The sequence below is a fragment of the Odontesthes bonariensis genome, chromosome 24 (genome assembly GCF_027942865.1).
Source record: "Odontesthes bonariensis isolate fOdoBon6 chromosome 24, fOdoBon6.hap1, whole genome shotgun sequence".
Lineage (NCBI taxonomy): Eukaryota > Metazoa > Chordata > Actinopteri > Atheriniformes > Atherinopsidae > Odontesthes > Odontesthes bonariensis.
In genome coordinates, this window is record NC_134529.1 from 17,896,446 (window position 1) to 17,910,014 (window position 13,569).

General features: G+C 43.4%; 1 protein-coding gene across 2 annotated transcripts in view; it reads left to right on the forward strand.

The window, feature by feature from the left end:
* The first annotated feature begins 274 nt into the window (after positions 1-274).
* ino80 (INO80 complex ATPase subunit) overlaps positions 275-13,569 on the forward strand; it is a 38,282-nt gene continuing 24,987 nt past the window's right edge. For both annotated transcript variants that reach the window (XM_075458632.1, XM_075458633.1), the window contains exons 1-24: positions 275-432; positions 2,896-2,960; positions 3,101-3,130; positions 3,257-3,448; positions 3,526-3,683; positions 3,843-3,910; positions 4,088-4,234; positions 4,345-4,465; positions 4,560-4,765; positions 4,901-4,954; positions 5,089-5,292; positions 5,431-5,635; positions 5,907-5,974; positions 6,052-6,267; positions 8,209-8,289; positions 8,750-8,845; positions 9,695-9,754; positions 9,882-10,024; positions 10,671-10,755; positions 10,846-10,963; positions 11,161-11,246; positions 12,618-12,785; positions 13,026-13,159; positions 13,495-13,562. In XM_075458632.1, the coding sequence (XP_075314747.1) occupies positions 3,297-3,448; positions 3,526-3,683; positions 3,843-3,910; positions 4,088-4,234; positions 4,345-4,465; positions 4,560-4,765; positions 4,901-4,954; positions 5,089-5,292; positions 5,431-5,635; positions 5,907-5,974; positions 6,052-6,267; positions 8,209-8,289; positions 8,750-8,845; positions 9,695-9,754; positions 9,882-10,024; positions 10,671-10,755; positions 10,846-10,963; positions 11,161-11,246; positions 12,618-12,785; positions 13,026-13,159; positions 13,495-13,562 (2,638 nt within the window). In that variant the 5' untranslated portion in view covers positions 275-432; positions 2,896-2,960; positions 3,101-3,130; positions 3,257-3,296. The remainder of the gene's footprint in view (positions 433-2,895; positions 2,961-3,100; positions 3,131-3,256; positions 3,449-3,525; positions 3,684-3,842; positions 3,911-4,087; positions 4,235-4,344; positions 4,466-4,559; positions 4,766-4,900; positions 4,955-5,088; positions 5,293-5,430; positions 5,636-5,906; positions 5,975-6,051; positions 6,268-8,208; positions 8,290-8,749; positions 8,846-9,694; positions 9,755-9,881; positions 10,025-10,670; positions 10,756-10,845; positions 10,964-11,160; positions 11,247-12,617; positions 12,786-13,025; positions 13,160-13,494; positions 13,563-13,569) is intronic.

A 13,569-nucleotide genomic window follows, 5' to 3' on the forward strand; every position in this document is an offset into this window, starting at 1 on the left:
CTTTTGATGACGTAGGACGTAGCTCGGTAATCTTCGCAGAGTGCAGACACTATTAATCGATATCGAACGTTAATCGATACATTTCTATTTTATGTACATACACGGTCCCAAAAGCCATGTTTGTCGGTAGTTCATGTAATTGTATCAGCAATAGATAGTCCTGGAATATTTCGTCAACGTTGTATCTTCATAGATACTGACAGACTAGTGTCCCGCGCTCTATAAGCGATTAACATGCCTGCTCCTTGCTGTAACCTCGCCATGGCGTCGTGTCTCTACTCTCTCAGTAACAGAAAGTGGCCGCCTCTCTGCTGTTGCTGCCGACTCAAAGCTCACAGACTCGCTCGGCGCCTCAAACCGCCATTTTGGAGTCAGAGAACCGAGAGTCGGCAGCAGCGCCGAGAGAGACTGAAAGGGGCACACGGGGCCGAGGTGAGAGACTCCACAGTGGTTGTTATGGCGAAGGAGCAATGGGGAAGATGGCCAGAAGGGAGAAAGAATTAAAAGATGGGGATCACTCATTCACCAGGCTACCAAGCCTTTGCTTTTGCCCGCTACAGGGGTACGAAAGGCGCAGGCGGAGGGCCTCGCTGTTGCTGCATCGCAACGGCAAGCAAACTGAATTGCTATTAAACTGATATATAATACATTGTTTAGGCAAGGGAGGTGGTGGCCTTAAAGAGACAGAGCCGATTTCAATACCTTATATTTATGGCGTGAGACGACGTCTCTGTCAGAGCACCTTAGTGTTTGATAAGCTAACTGGCTAACAGTAATAATTAAAAAGCTATATTGAAGAAGATATTGCTAAGTAAGTCGTTCCGTAAAAAAGGCGGCATGTCTAATAAACCACCATTGTTACAGGACATAACCCGGGTGGTTAACGTAAACCAGACAGTTGTCAGTGCATGAGTGTACCAGCACCATGACCCCTTTTAACCACTATCTGTGATCGGAGGCAGCTAACGGTCGTTAGCTTGTATGCCGCAAGCAGGTTAGCTAGCAACCACTCACCAACATTAGCTTGGATTAGCTAGCTCGCTAATCATAATATAGTTACGAAGAACGACATGAAAATACATTTTATCCCTTAAAAAGTACTTTTCGGCTTTTATTCGTTATACAAAAAAATATGGGTAAACTCTTGTTTTCGTTCATTTTTAGTTTTTGGTATCTTTCCACAAGTAAAGCATAAAACTCCAATATAATCAATGGAATACATGTAACGATTATTTATTAGTAAATACTGTGATTTATTTCAGATTTACCATTAACTGACACAGTCAAAGTCAGCTTATATACGCCTAAATATGAAATGATGAGTATACAACAAGCAGGGCATTAGGTTCACAGGTAGCACAGTCCTGGCATCCCTGCATTGTTAAAACCATTTTGAATACAAATACTGTATAATGTATACATTTCAAGGAAATTAGGAAAGTTATTGAAAAGCAGCAGCACAAATAAACATAAAATGTGCCCTGAAAACAAAATGCACTCTGAATGGACAGGTGGTCAAAATGTGCCCCCTTTAAAAAAAAAAACTAAAAAAAAAACTGTGTTCCCCACACTTCTAGAAAGTGACTTGGAGAAGAAAACCATAGAAGTCTGCTGAGACTGGTGCAAACTGTGTAAATGTGCCACGACAATTTAGTTTCATGCTGACCTGGATCAGTCTGAAGAGGTGCTTTCGGCCTGTATCATATACTGCACACTTAACCACTGGAGCGCTGTGGTTCAAGGCCAAGAACATTTGAAACAAAAGCACAGAAAAACTCCATACAGTCTTTCTAGGAAAAATTTCTGTTGGCAAAGAGAAACCATAGTAGAGCTCTTTGGAAATGCAGTGGATCCGTTCATTTGTAAAAGACTCACCTGCCTATTGTAAAACACGGTTACGACTCTGTCATGCTGGCACAGCAGGTGTTGAATGTATGAAAGGAATAACGCCTTTGAAATATCAGACCATCACATTGCCAAGGCATTTTTCAGCTTTGTGTGCCATTAAATGTCAGAAAGTTACATTTTAGGTGACGGCTTTAGGCCTTTCGGCAGAACGCCGACATCCCACATTTACACTGAAAAACAAACCAAAAAATATTTTTAAAAAAGTGGAAAAAGGGAAGATGAGTGGTTTTAAACCTGGCCAGCAATGATTCCTGACCTAAATCCCATTCAAAAGCCTTTTTGAAGAGCTTAACATTTTGATTGCAAAAATATCTTTAGAGCTAGCTTTGATTAAATAGCAATGAAACACTGGTAGGGACAACTTTTAGACAGGAAGAAGGCTGCAAGAAGGCTCTTGATGGCTACAAGAAACACTGATGGGCTGCTAGTGGCGCCATATGTTCCAAATCTCAGTAACAAATGCAAAACAAATGTGTCCAGGTTACATTTTGTGCTTGTTTTTAATTTTATAAAGTGATTGTTGTTCAATAAATACATTTTACAAAAACATTTAGATCATACAAAATTGGCAAATAGGCATTTATTTCTTAAGACATTTTAAATTTTGCGTTAACAGTTCAGGGATGTTCAGTCGTTTGTAGAATCTAACCATTTTGAATTATACTGTTACATTCTAATATGTTGACTAACTAAAATAAGTTTTGTGAAACCAATATGTAGCATCGTCTCTCAACATAACTGTGTGGGGAAACGGAGAGGGCAATAGGTACAATTCCCTTAATGAAGTCTTTGCCCTAATAACACAGAAAATATGTGTGATTTAGATACATCTTGATGTACAGAAAGCTGCCTTTTCCTTTAATTGTTTACATTTTTGTGATATTTGTGAAGAAAATGCCCCATAAAACATGTTATTGTCCTTTAACATGAAAGTCGAATACTGTAAATCGAATGTTTCAAAAGTGACTTGTATTATTTCTTTTGCAGGCTCTTTCACTGTTGTCCGATCATTAATCTTGGAATACAGAACAATGCCATCTCTTACTGAGGAGGTAAGCATATAATGTGCTCAACAGTACTTTATACCTTGGTGGTGTTAAGAGTTGGATGGTTATGTGGACTAAATGGACATTTTGTTACCATGACAAATTTTTCAGTTATTTAGAGGCATTTTATGTTTTTTTTTTTTCAGTGGCAGAAATCATCATACCTCCAGTTTTTGGTAGGTAAATTACATTAAAACCGTAGTGCTGCACCTATTCCATCATTTCCTGTGCTGCTTATTCTGACCTCATCTTAATTTGCCCCTCCATTTCGTCCTATTCCTTTCATATCTCGTCCTCTGCAGTGAAAGATCCTGCTCTGCTGGACAGAGGAGTCTGTGTTGCATGGCGTCAGGGCAGGGTGGGCGGCTGGAGGTGGGGGCATCGGGGGCCTCTGGCCTGGCCAAACCTCTGTATCTGCAGCGCTTGGAAAGATCCCTGAAGCTGGACAGTTTTCTGCGCCAGACGGCTGCTATCTTTAATAGAGACACAACCAGGTACAGACAAAGGGGAGCTCAATGTGCAAGATCCGAAAAGTTAGCTTACAGCTACATGATTCTTTTTTCTTTTGTAGTGATGATAGTGATGACAGTGATGGTGCATTGGGACCAGGGCTTTCCTTGGATCTCTCCGCTCAACACACAGCTTTGACAGTGAAGAGTGAGCCATGTGAACCAGGGGACGGGCTCCCAGACGTCAAACCCCTTAACGGAGTGCTACTGCAAGGAAAAGGTACGGCAGACATTAGAAATGCCATTTTTTTATTTTATTTATGTTATTCACATGTTCTTGTTCAAGCACAACTTGACTGACATCATTTTCCCATTGATAGATTACTTAGTTCATACTCATTTATAAAGCGATCTCTTCCTCTCTGTTTCAATTCAACAGACCAAAAGGCAGACAAAACAAGCCTCTACAATTTTTCCAAGCTGAAGAAGAACAGGAAGTGGCTCAAGGTATTTACAATGATCAATTCTCCACTGTATCACGAGTTGGAGCAGTCTGTCGGACCACAGATTAAACAACCGAGTCAGATCTGCTTCCTGTTTGGACCATTTCAATGCTGTGTTTTACCTATTTCCTTACACACCCTCAGCCCCTCCTGGTTACGCTTTTTCCTCTGTCTCCCGCAGAATATCCTGTTGAGTGACGACACCACAGACTCGGACACAGACTCCGATGATGCCGACTTCAGCTTGTCTCGAGAGGAGCTGCACAACATGCTTAGGCTACATCGCTACACACGGCAGCATCAGAGCAAGTTCTACTCCGACCGAGAGGTACAAACACACTGACATGCAAAGGCATTCCCGACTGACATTCAGAGTACTCGTGACGTATGTTTTCCTGATGGAATCATTGTGTTTACTGTGTACATCTCTCCTTGCAGCTTTATCAGTATCAGTACTATAGCACCGGGCTCCTGTCCACTCACGACCCGTTCTATGAGCAACAGCGTCACCTACTGGGTCCAAAGAAAAAGAAAATTAAAGATGAAAAGAAATTTAAGGGTAAGCACATAAGAGGTCAAGATCGTGTCGATGCAGCAGTGGATAAAATGGTAAAAAAAATATATATATATGTATATATTTTATTTTTCTTCAGCCAAACTGAAAAAAGTGAAGAAGAAGAAGAAAAGGGGAGAAGGAGATTTTCTGGATGAAGAGCGTCCTTATGTCACCAAGGTCTTTGCTAAGTTCTCCCATGACGCCCCGCAGCCCGTGGTGAAAAAAAAGCATCTCACTGTTGAACAGCTGAACGCACGGCGACGCAAATTGTGGCTCACAATCGCCAAAAAGGAAATCCCGAAGGTTCGTACGCATATAGAAATGGACAAAAGTGGACATTCTGTTATGTTTTTCTTTAAAGGTTACATGGTATATGGTTGGCTTTATGTTTGATGGCATTCCCCAAGGTTTATTAACCGTTTTTTTTTTTAATTGCAGTCTGTCAAGCAGAAGACCTCGGCCAAGAACCTAGTGCTAACCAATGCTAAAAAGGTGAGTAAAACAATGAGACTACCGTACGATTTAAAAATTAGCTTTTACAAACATTGAGAAAATAGCTTCGTCAAACCAGCTCTTCGGGTCTGTCTTAAAGATTGCGATTGCCACTTCTGTTTGGTTTTCTCCAGCTGGCTCACCAGTGCATGCGAGAGGTCCGGCGTGCCGCTATTCAGGCTCAGAAAAACTGCAAAGAGACGCTGCCCCGTGCTCGGCGCCTCACGAAGGAGATGATGCTCTACTGGAAGAAATACGACAAAGTGGAAAAAGAGCACAGAAAGAGGGCAGAGAAGGAAGCTCTGGAGCAACGAAAACTAGATGAAGAGATGAGAGAGGTAGGTGATGATTGAGTTTACTACCTATGGAGAAAAAACCCTAAGTGGTGATACATTTGACCCATTGGCCTCTTTCTCTCTCTCTCTCTCTCTCTCTCTCTCTCTCTCTCTGTCTCTCTGTCTCTCTCTGTCTCTCAGGCCAAGCGTCAGCAACGGAAACTGAATTTCCTAATCACCCAGACGGAGCTGTATGCTCATTTTATGGGTGGCAAAGCCAGCATTGGGGGCCCGGTAGGAGACCCAGCTCAGGAGGAAATTCTGAGAAAGCTCGAAGACAATGCAGCCCAGAGACAAATAGACATTGGAGGAGGAGTTATGGTCAACATGGGACAGGAAGACTATGGTATGAATTGTATTATCAGAGCTAACTTGTTATTGATGACTGACATTTGTATAATTTGATTCCCCATTGAGGAATTGTTGGCCTAGTCTCCCAAACTGCGTCAGTATCTGCAGCTCATTCAATAAATATTCGTTAATACCTTCGTACAAATCTAGTCTTTCTCGTTTTGCTCTGGTTCGGCCATGCACTCTTGCCTCTGGCAAACAAAATGTCAGGATGAATTTGATTCACATGTTTTTTTTACGCACCAAATGATTGTATGTGATTACAGATAGTGAATACTACAAATCTCAGGCTTTGAGGAATGCCAAAGAGGCCTATGAGATTCATCAAGAGAGAGTAAGCTGATGGAAGATGCATGAATTCGACACACAGACCCTGCTATACTTTGCTAACCTCCAAATCTCTCTCTGTAGACGCGAATGTTTGATGAAGAGGCTAAAGACAGTCGCAGCGCCTCTCTGAATGCGGCCGGTAGTTTGTCCTCGGGCTCTGGGTTCGGAGAAAGCTACAGCCTCTCGAACCCCTCCATCCAAGCAGGAGATGACATTCCTCAGCCCACCATCTTCAACGGAAAACTCAAGGGTTACCAACTCAAAGGCATGAACTGGCTGGCCAACCTCTACGAACAGGTACCTTTGTTTGGCTCTGAAATGAAGGACTTTAAGGAACTATTTTGGAATCTTTGTGTTTAAAATGTACAGATCTTGGTGGCTAATGGCCAGCATTGCTAAAAAATGTTCATGTTTTCATTAGAGGATGAATGAAACAGCAGGGTAAAGCCACTAAGACAATGCAGTGGTCATGATGTGTGTGTTAAAGATCCTATGGCATGAAAATAAATGGAGGCTTTTATGTATTTTTATAGGCTTTAGTGGTCCACTAATACTGTATCTGAGTTTTTTTCCCCAAAATTCTGCCTTGGTGCAGAATTACAGCCAGTCCCAAAAATGAGCTTTCCTTAGGATCCTCAGAATGAGCTGTTTTGTGGGGGTGTGGCCTTACTTACGCCCTTGGTACCTTGCGCAAATGTTTTGTGAATCGCTATGGCACGTAGATGGCACGGCAGCCCTATGCCGTAAAACTAGCGAAACCTGTTGAAATGAGCTTACTTTAACAATATGACGAACTAGTTAGTGAACAACTCTCCTAACACAGTCAAACATCTAGCAAGTGCTACACAAGACACAGCAAAAAAGGCGTGCGTGAAGGGGAAAGCAGGAGTGAGGATTTTGACATTCTCAGCTGATTGCTCTGGTTTGCAAAGATGCACATAGCGCGAGTTATTTCAATCAGGGGAAAGGCAGATATCGTGCGCGCCATAACACCAACAGCTATTAGCTGCAGAGCTAACGACACAGACAGACTGACCGTTTTGACTCTGGAACCATGAATGAATCATTATCCTGATGAAATGCACTGAATTTGCGGATTCATTCTTCTTCAGGAAGCTTGAAGTAGGGTGTTTTGGTCTAAAATGAGCGAGCTAACCATCTCATGGGCATGCAAACACCTCCAACAGCCCAGTTGGCAGAGATACGAGCTTGCAGATGCTATTAGCTGCATAGCTAACCGTTAGCTAACATTAGCTGCTAACGATACAAACCCTTTCCTGTGGTAACAAGCTATGTAACTATACTGTACATACAGGAAAGCAACACAATAATAGAGCGTTAAATTACTTACTCTCGGGAATGAGATCCTTCCCCAAGTGAGGGGGCGAATGGAGCAGGAGATTGACAGGCGGATCGGTGCAGCGTCTGCAGTGATGCGGGCTCTGCACCGGCCCGTCGTGGTGAAGAAGGAGCTGAGCCAGAAGGCGAAGCTCTCGATTTACCGGTCAGTCTATTTTCCTACCCTCACCTATGGTCACGAGCTGTGGGTAGTGACCGAGAGAACGAGATCGCGAATACAAGCGGCTGAAATGAGTTTCCTCCGCAGGGTGTCTGGGCTCTCCCTTGGGCTCGGTATTGGCCCAAATTCTGGAAACATTCGTTGGAGAAATATTTGGCGCACACACAAATCTCTTCGGTTCTGTCGTCACTTTCCCAGAAAAAAACAAAATCTGTCCACTGGCTCTTTAGAGGTTCTGATGCAGGAGCTCTAAACAGATTTTTTACATCCATGTCCAGCGCAATGAGCTGGCCAAAGAGCTGTGGGCGGGGAAAGGCAGTTTATTGGCTCTGGGGGGAAACAACCTCCACGTCATAAGAGGCCCCACGTCATAAGAGATGTCTTTCCCGATCAGGCCATCTGCATGGTCACATTTCCAAAGGCGGAGAATAATTTCCAGTGCATGGTTTAGGTCTATCGTCATTTTTAGCCACTGGGGGACCGCAGGCAGGCTAGAGGAACTCATATTAATGTTAAACAACCTTAAAAAGTGAAAATTTCATGCCATGGGACCTTTAAGCATCAGTCGAAACATGCAACATCGTCTTTTTCTTTTTTTTTTTGTATTACTTTTAAAATCCTTGCTGAGTGTTTTTTTGGCAATCCGTGATGTTATGTGATTATTCATCCACATGGAATCATTTACTTTGTTTTGCTTTGTTTTCTTCCCATTTCTACAGGGGATTAATGGAATCTTGGCAGATGAAATGGGACTGGGGAAGACGGTTCAGAGTATCGCCCTGTTGGCCCACCTAGCTGAGGTGAGATAGAGGGCTGGGTCAAAAGGGTCTCATCCACCGCTCTTCTCCAAAACACGGGGGAATTTTCAATTGTCTCTGCTATTGTGTTTGACTCATGAAAACAGCTTCTTTGTGCACCTGCATCCTTTAAATAGTCCCTCGTTTCTGGCAGTTTTATTTTGCAGGTGCTGGAACGTTTCATTGCATGAGTAAGATGACAAATTTCATTGATGTTAATAGCTGATTTCCCAGCGTTTTAGGTCTTTCAGAGCACCAAACTGACCTTGTTTAGTGGTTTAAAGTGGAAATCAGTGGAAATAGGAGCTTTTCAGCCCACCGTCGCTGACAGAAAGATGCATGGCCTGTTCCTCCAGGGCTTCCTGTTATTGGGTGCTGCTCACACGGTCTTTGCTCACACATGAACAAAGACCACCTGTTGCATCGGCTGATGGTTTGTTCCCTCTTGTCTGTTCCTGCACAGCGAGACAACATCTGGGGCCCGTTCCTGATCATCTCTCCGGCGTCCACGCTCAACAACTGGCATCAGGAGTTCACCCGTTTCGTGCCCAAATTCAAGGTGAGGATCCCCAACACTGCTGAGTGAGCACACCAACGGAAACATCTGCCAAAGCATAAAGGAATCTTCACATCTTTTTTTCTTTTCTTCTACTGTTGTCTTTTGCTTGTTATTCCTGAGCTGTTTTACACCAGAAAACAGAGATAAAAACATGTCCAGAACTCTCCATTAGGGGGCAGTATTGCAGCATTGCATGTTTAAAACATGAGTACATGGCTGTTTCTGGTCTTTTGTTGAGAGGCTGTTTTCTGAAAATCTATTTGCATCCCCTAACTAGCATCTGACAGGCTTTGTGTGAGCTTCTAATCATTTATCAAGCACATCAATATGCCGGCTATGCTTGAGTGCACACATCCACATAGACCGTAGTATGTGCAACTAATTGTTGTGCTCAACATTCAACTATGTCCACTTTCTCAGCTAGTTTGGAAATAAATCAGTTCCAGTTTGTTTTGCTAATGAGGTGTGAAAAGACCCTATTACACAATTCGAAGATAAGCTTCCTGAGCACTCAAAGCAAGACTGACCGAAAACAATGGAATGCCAGCTTGTGTCGAGAGATATATTAATGCGATGTAGGTTTTTGTTTTTTTTACATCGGATTCTACATCAGTGAGCAACGAAGTGATTCATACGAGATGCTATGCCGAAATGTTTCCGCTGAGAACATCGCTGCGGTTCTGTTTTTCCTCACACTGATCAGTGGAACTGTGTGGGGGATTTTAGGAAAGTTTAGTCGGAATGCTCGGAGGCTTTAAGCGAATTAGGTTCCCACGGTGATGATTTCGGTGAAGTCACCGACAGAGCCGATACACTTTCTAACTCAATGTTTCTGACCCCGCCCATCAGGTGTTACCGTACTGGGGGAACCCTCACGATCGCAAAGTGATTCGGAAATTTTGGAGTCAGGTAAAGACGAGATAGTTTTCCTTGAAGATGTGTCACACTGTATTGTTTGATGAATGAGTGCTGCCCTGTTATCTTTTTTTCTTGGTCTGTAATCCTCCATCTTGTTCCCTTTGTTCTTTTTTCATAGAAAACCCTTTACACGCAAAATGCACCATTCCACGTGGTGATCACGAGCTACCAGCTCGTGGTCCAAGATGTCAAGTACTTCCAGAGGGTCAAGTGGCAGTACATGGTTTTAGATGAGGCTCAGGCACTGAAAAGCAGCACCAGGTAAAGCAGAAACACGACCGTCATGTCAGGCTGCATTCTCAAACACCGAGCATTACAATTCTATCCTATTATACAATTATGCTGACGTTACTCAAAGAGTTTCTTGCTCATAACATAGCTCTTTAACAATTAATAATGATTGATTTACTTTCCTACCGAATTTTGCCCAAACAAAACAGAGGAGAAATACACAGCATGATTTTCTAATCGCCGCCAGCCTCTACATGGCGCAAACGTGGGCGGCCTCCAGTAGCTCCTGTAGCGAAAAGTGTTATCAGAAACGCTAAACTGAACGCAGCTCGCGATAAATCAGCTTGGGATATGAAGAACAGTTAGACCGTTCTTAAACTCGTTTTAAAAAACAGCACAAAAAAAAAAAAAAAGGGTCTGGAAAAATGTTGTGGTCTGCCTCGGCAGCTGTATGACCATGTGTCATTTCTTAGTTGCTTTTGGAGACCGGCCAAAATCTACATATCCACCCGAAAAATGTTTTGAAAGATGTTTAATCTCGAAAACTCACATGGGTCAGTTTCAAACTGTCCTGGTAAGTCGTGCGATTGCCTCGCATCAAATGTTTGGGGCGGTGGTGATTAATGCTTGTAGCTGTCAGATGAGATCACAGTCTCACTTTGTGCCTTTTATTCAGTGTTCGATGGAAAATCCTCCTGCAGTTTCAGTGTCGAAACAGACTCCTGCTGACCGGGACGCCCATCCAGAACACGATGGCTGAGGTGAGCGCTGTGTATGTGTGTGTGTGTATTTTCAAATGTAAATGTGCAAATCAAAGCTGTTAACAGCTGTATGTTGTTGCTGTCTCTCAGCTGTGGGCCCTGCTGCACTTCATCATGCCTACGTTGTTTGATTCCCATGAAGAGTTCAACGAGTGGTTCTCTAAGGACATCGAGAGCCACGCCGAAAACAAGTCTGCCATCGACGAGAGTAAGTGCAACAGACGCGTTCCCCTCGGACGCCTTTTCTCACCCCCCCCCCCCCCCCCCCCCCCCCCACCCCCCTGTTTTCCAGCTGACAACACTCCATTTTGTATTTTTAATTTCCGTGCCAACACAGTTGTTTGATTTGTGCTCACTGTTGCATGTGATGTGTTTTGTCGCTGAACACGACGTATTGTTTTTCAGATCAGCTTTCCAGGCTGCACATGATCCTCAAGCCTTTCATGCTGCGCAGAATCAAGAAGGATGTGGAAAACGAGCTCTCGGACAAGGTAGAGGAGCAACTCCCTTCTTTGCATTTATTGAGCCGAGCCTCTTTATCAGAGTTGTATCTTTAAAATGGAACAAACTTTGAATGACTCACAAAGTGGTGTCCTAAAGCAAGGAATTTGGAATTTTTCTTGCACAACCTCACCCAATAATTTGAGCAAACGTATTATCATTTTAATTACTTTGATCCAACAAGCCTCAGTTGAAAATGAGATGTGATTATGTAAACTAGAAGCTATTTATTTCCTCTCTCCACTTGTGTTAAACCTGCACTCCTCCATCTTTCTGCTCGCACACCACACTGAGACAGAAAGTGTTGCAATAAGCCTGTGAGTGATGCTTGTGCTGGCAGATCCTCCTGACAGATGTTGGACCCGGGGTCCGCTGCTGTCACAGCCACCACACACACACTCGCTCATACACTGTGGGAGTCTCTATATGTTGAGGCAGAGGAATGGCAGAGTTCACCACTCCCCCACATCTGTCTTTTTCACTTTCCTCTGCACCCACATGTTATCCTGGCAGCCCCGCTTCCTTTGCTTCTTCACACTCGTTGGGTTTCTCGTGTTTTGCCAGCATACCAAAGCCAGCACTAACCGGTGAAGTTCACACACACACGGTTCAGCGTTGGTTTGGATTGTGTGGACTGCTGCTGTTCAGTTTCAGCACGTTTTTTAAAGCGGGACACTATATGCAGGGTTCCTAAACGTCTTGAAAAGGACGGGTTTGGTCTGAAAATGTTTGAAGCAAACATCATCTAACTGTTATAACAACAGTTAAAATGAATATTCTGCAGTCCCAAACCATGGACCTTATAGATACTTTTGGACTACAGAAACATTTCATTCTACAGTCTGCCTTCTTATAGCAAATCAGAGATGTCAGTCCCTGCTATCTGTTTGCATTGGCTTCATTTTTCAGACCTGGAAGCAGGCTGTTGTTACTTGAATTAAATGCTGTTTACTGGTTTGGTCGAAATTGATTTGTAAGCGCTGCAGACCCTTAAACTACACACCCTGGCATATTTTTGGCAAGAATGGTAAATCATAAATACCGAGAATGCTACATCTTCACAGTTGGGTTTCTAAACCATTTGATGTTCATCATTGTGATGTTTGTACTCGGATGTCAAAAACAGCCTGAAGAAATGACTGAGAATTCAGGAAAAGTCTGAACTGTAGGAACCCTGTAGATAACGCTGTAGTTCCTGTGTATTTAACAAATGCTGTCTGTGTGAAAACACACTTGAGTTTTATTCAACCCAGGTGAACGATTTTTAAAAGGAAATTGCTTTCGTTGCACGTTTTAATTACTCACCCACTGTGAGTGGCTGAAAAATCTTTTCAAAAAGTCGCTCCTGTCCACCTCTGCAGATTGAAATCTTGACCTACTGCCAGGTGACGTCCCGTCAGAGGTTGCTCTACCAGGCTCTGAGGAACAAGATCTCCATCGAGGACCTGCTGCAGTCCTCCATGGGCACCGCTCAGCAGTCCCACACCACCACCTCCTCTCTCATGAACCTGGTCATGCAGTTCAGGAAGGTATAAGCTTTGGCAGATATTTTGTTCGTCGGCGGCTACAAAGAGTTATGGCTTTTTTGCTCCATTTTTTTTTCAACCCTATATTTGATCAGTCGATTCTCTAATGGTATTGTCACGCTATATTTCGTTCGTAAAGATTTGAAAACATGTCAATTTTTACAATAATTTTGTACACCGAGTCCAACAAACTGGAGTCGCATTTTCGCGCATTTGGTTGACCGCGTGTGCGTTCGTGTACAGGTTTGCAACCACCCCGACTTGTTTGAGCGCCAGGAGACCCGCTCTCCGTTCCACATGTCCCTCAAGCCTTACATCATGTCAAAGTTTCTGTACCGTCACGGCCTCATCCGCACATACAGCCAGGCCAAGGACAAGTAAGTCGTTCCAGACTGCAACGATCACAGACACACTCGATCTTCACAAATATACCCGTAATCCATTTAAAGCAGGTCTGCTAACATTGTTTGAATAGGATGAGGTTCAAATATGAAATGACTGGGGAAAGGCAGTATGACTTCTTTTTCTCCAGCAAATCTTTGTCCTTGTGGACGTTTGCTGATTCTAGGCTCACTAAAGGCTATTATGCCAATTATAGCCATAACCGCAGGAATTCTGTCGGTTGAGCTGGGATCAGGTTATCGTCCCAGCTTCACTGCTGTCTGTTACATTTTGGAGCGTAACCTGATCTATCTCTCAACATCTTCTTCAGATCACTGCGGGTGCTCATGTCTCCCTTCTCTCCAGATCACATCCAGCAGTCTCTTTTTCACAGGAAAGGTAAGCA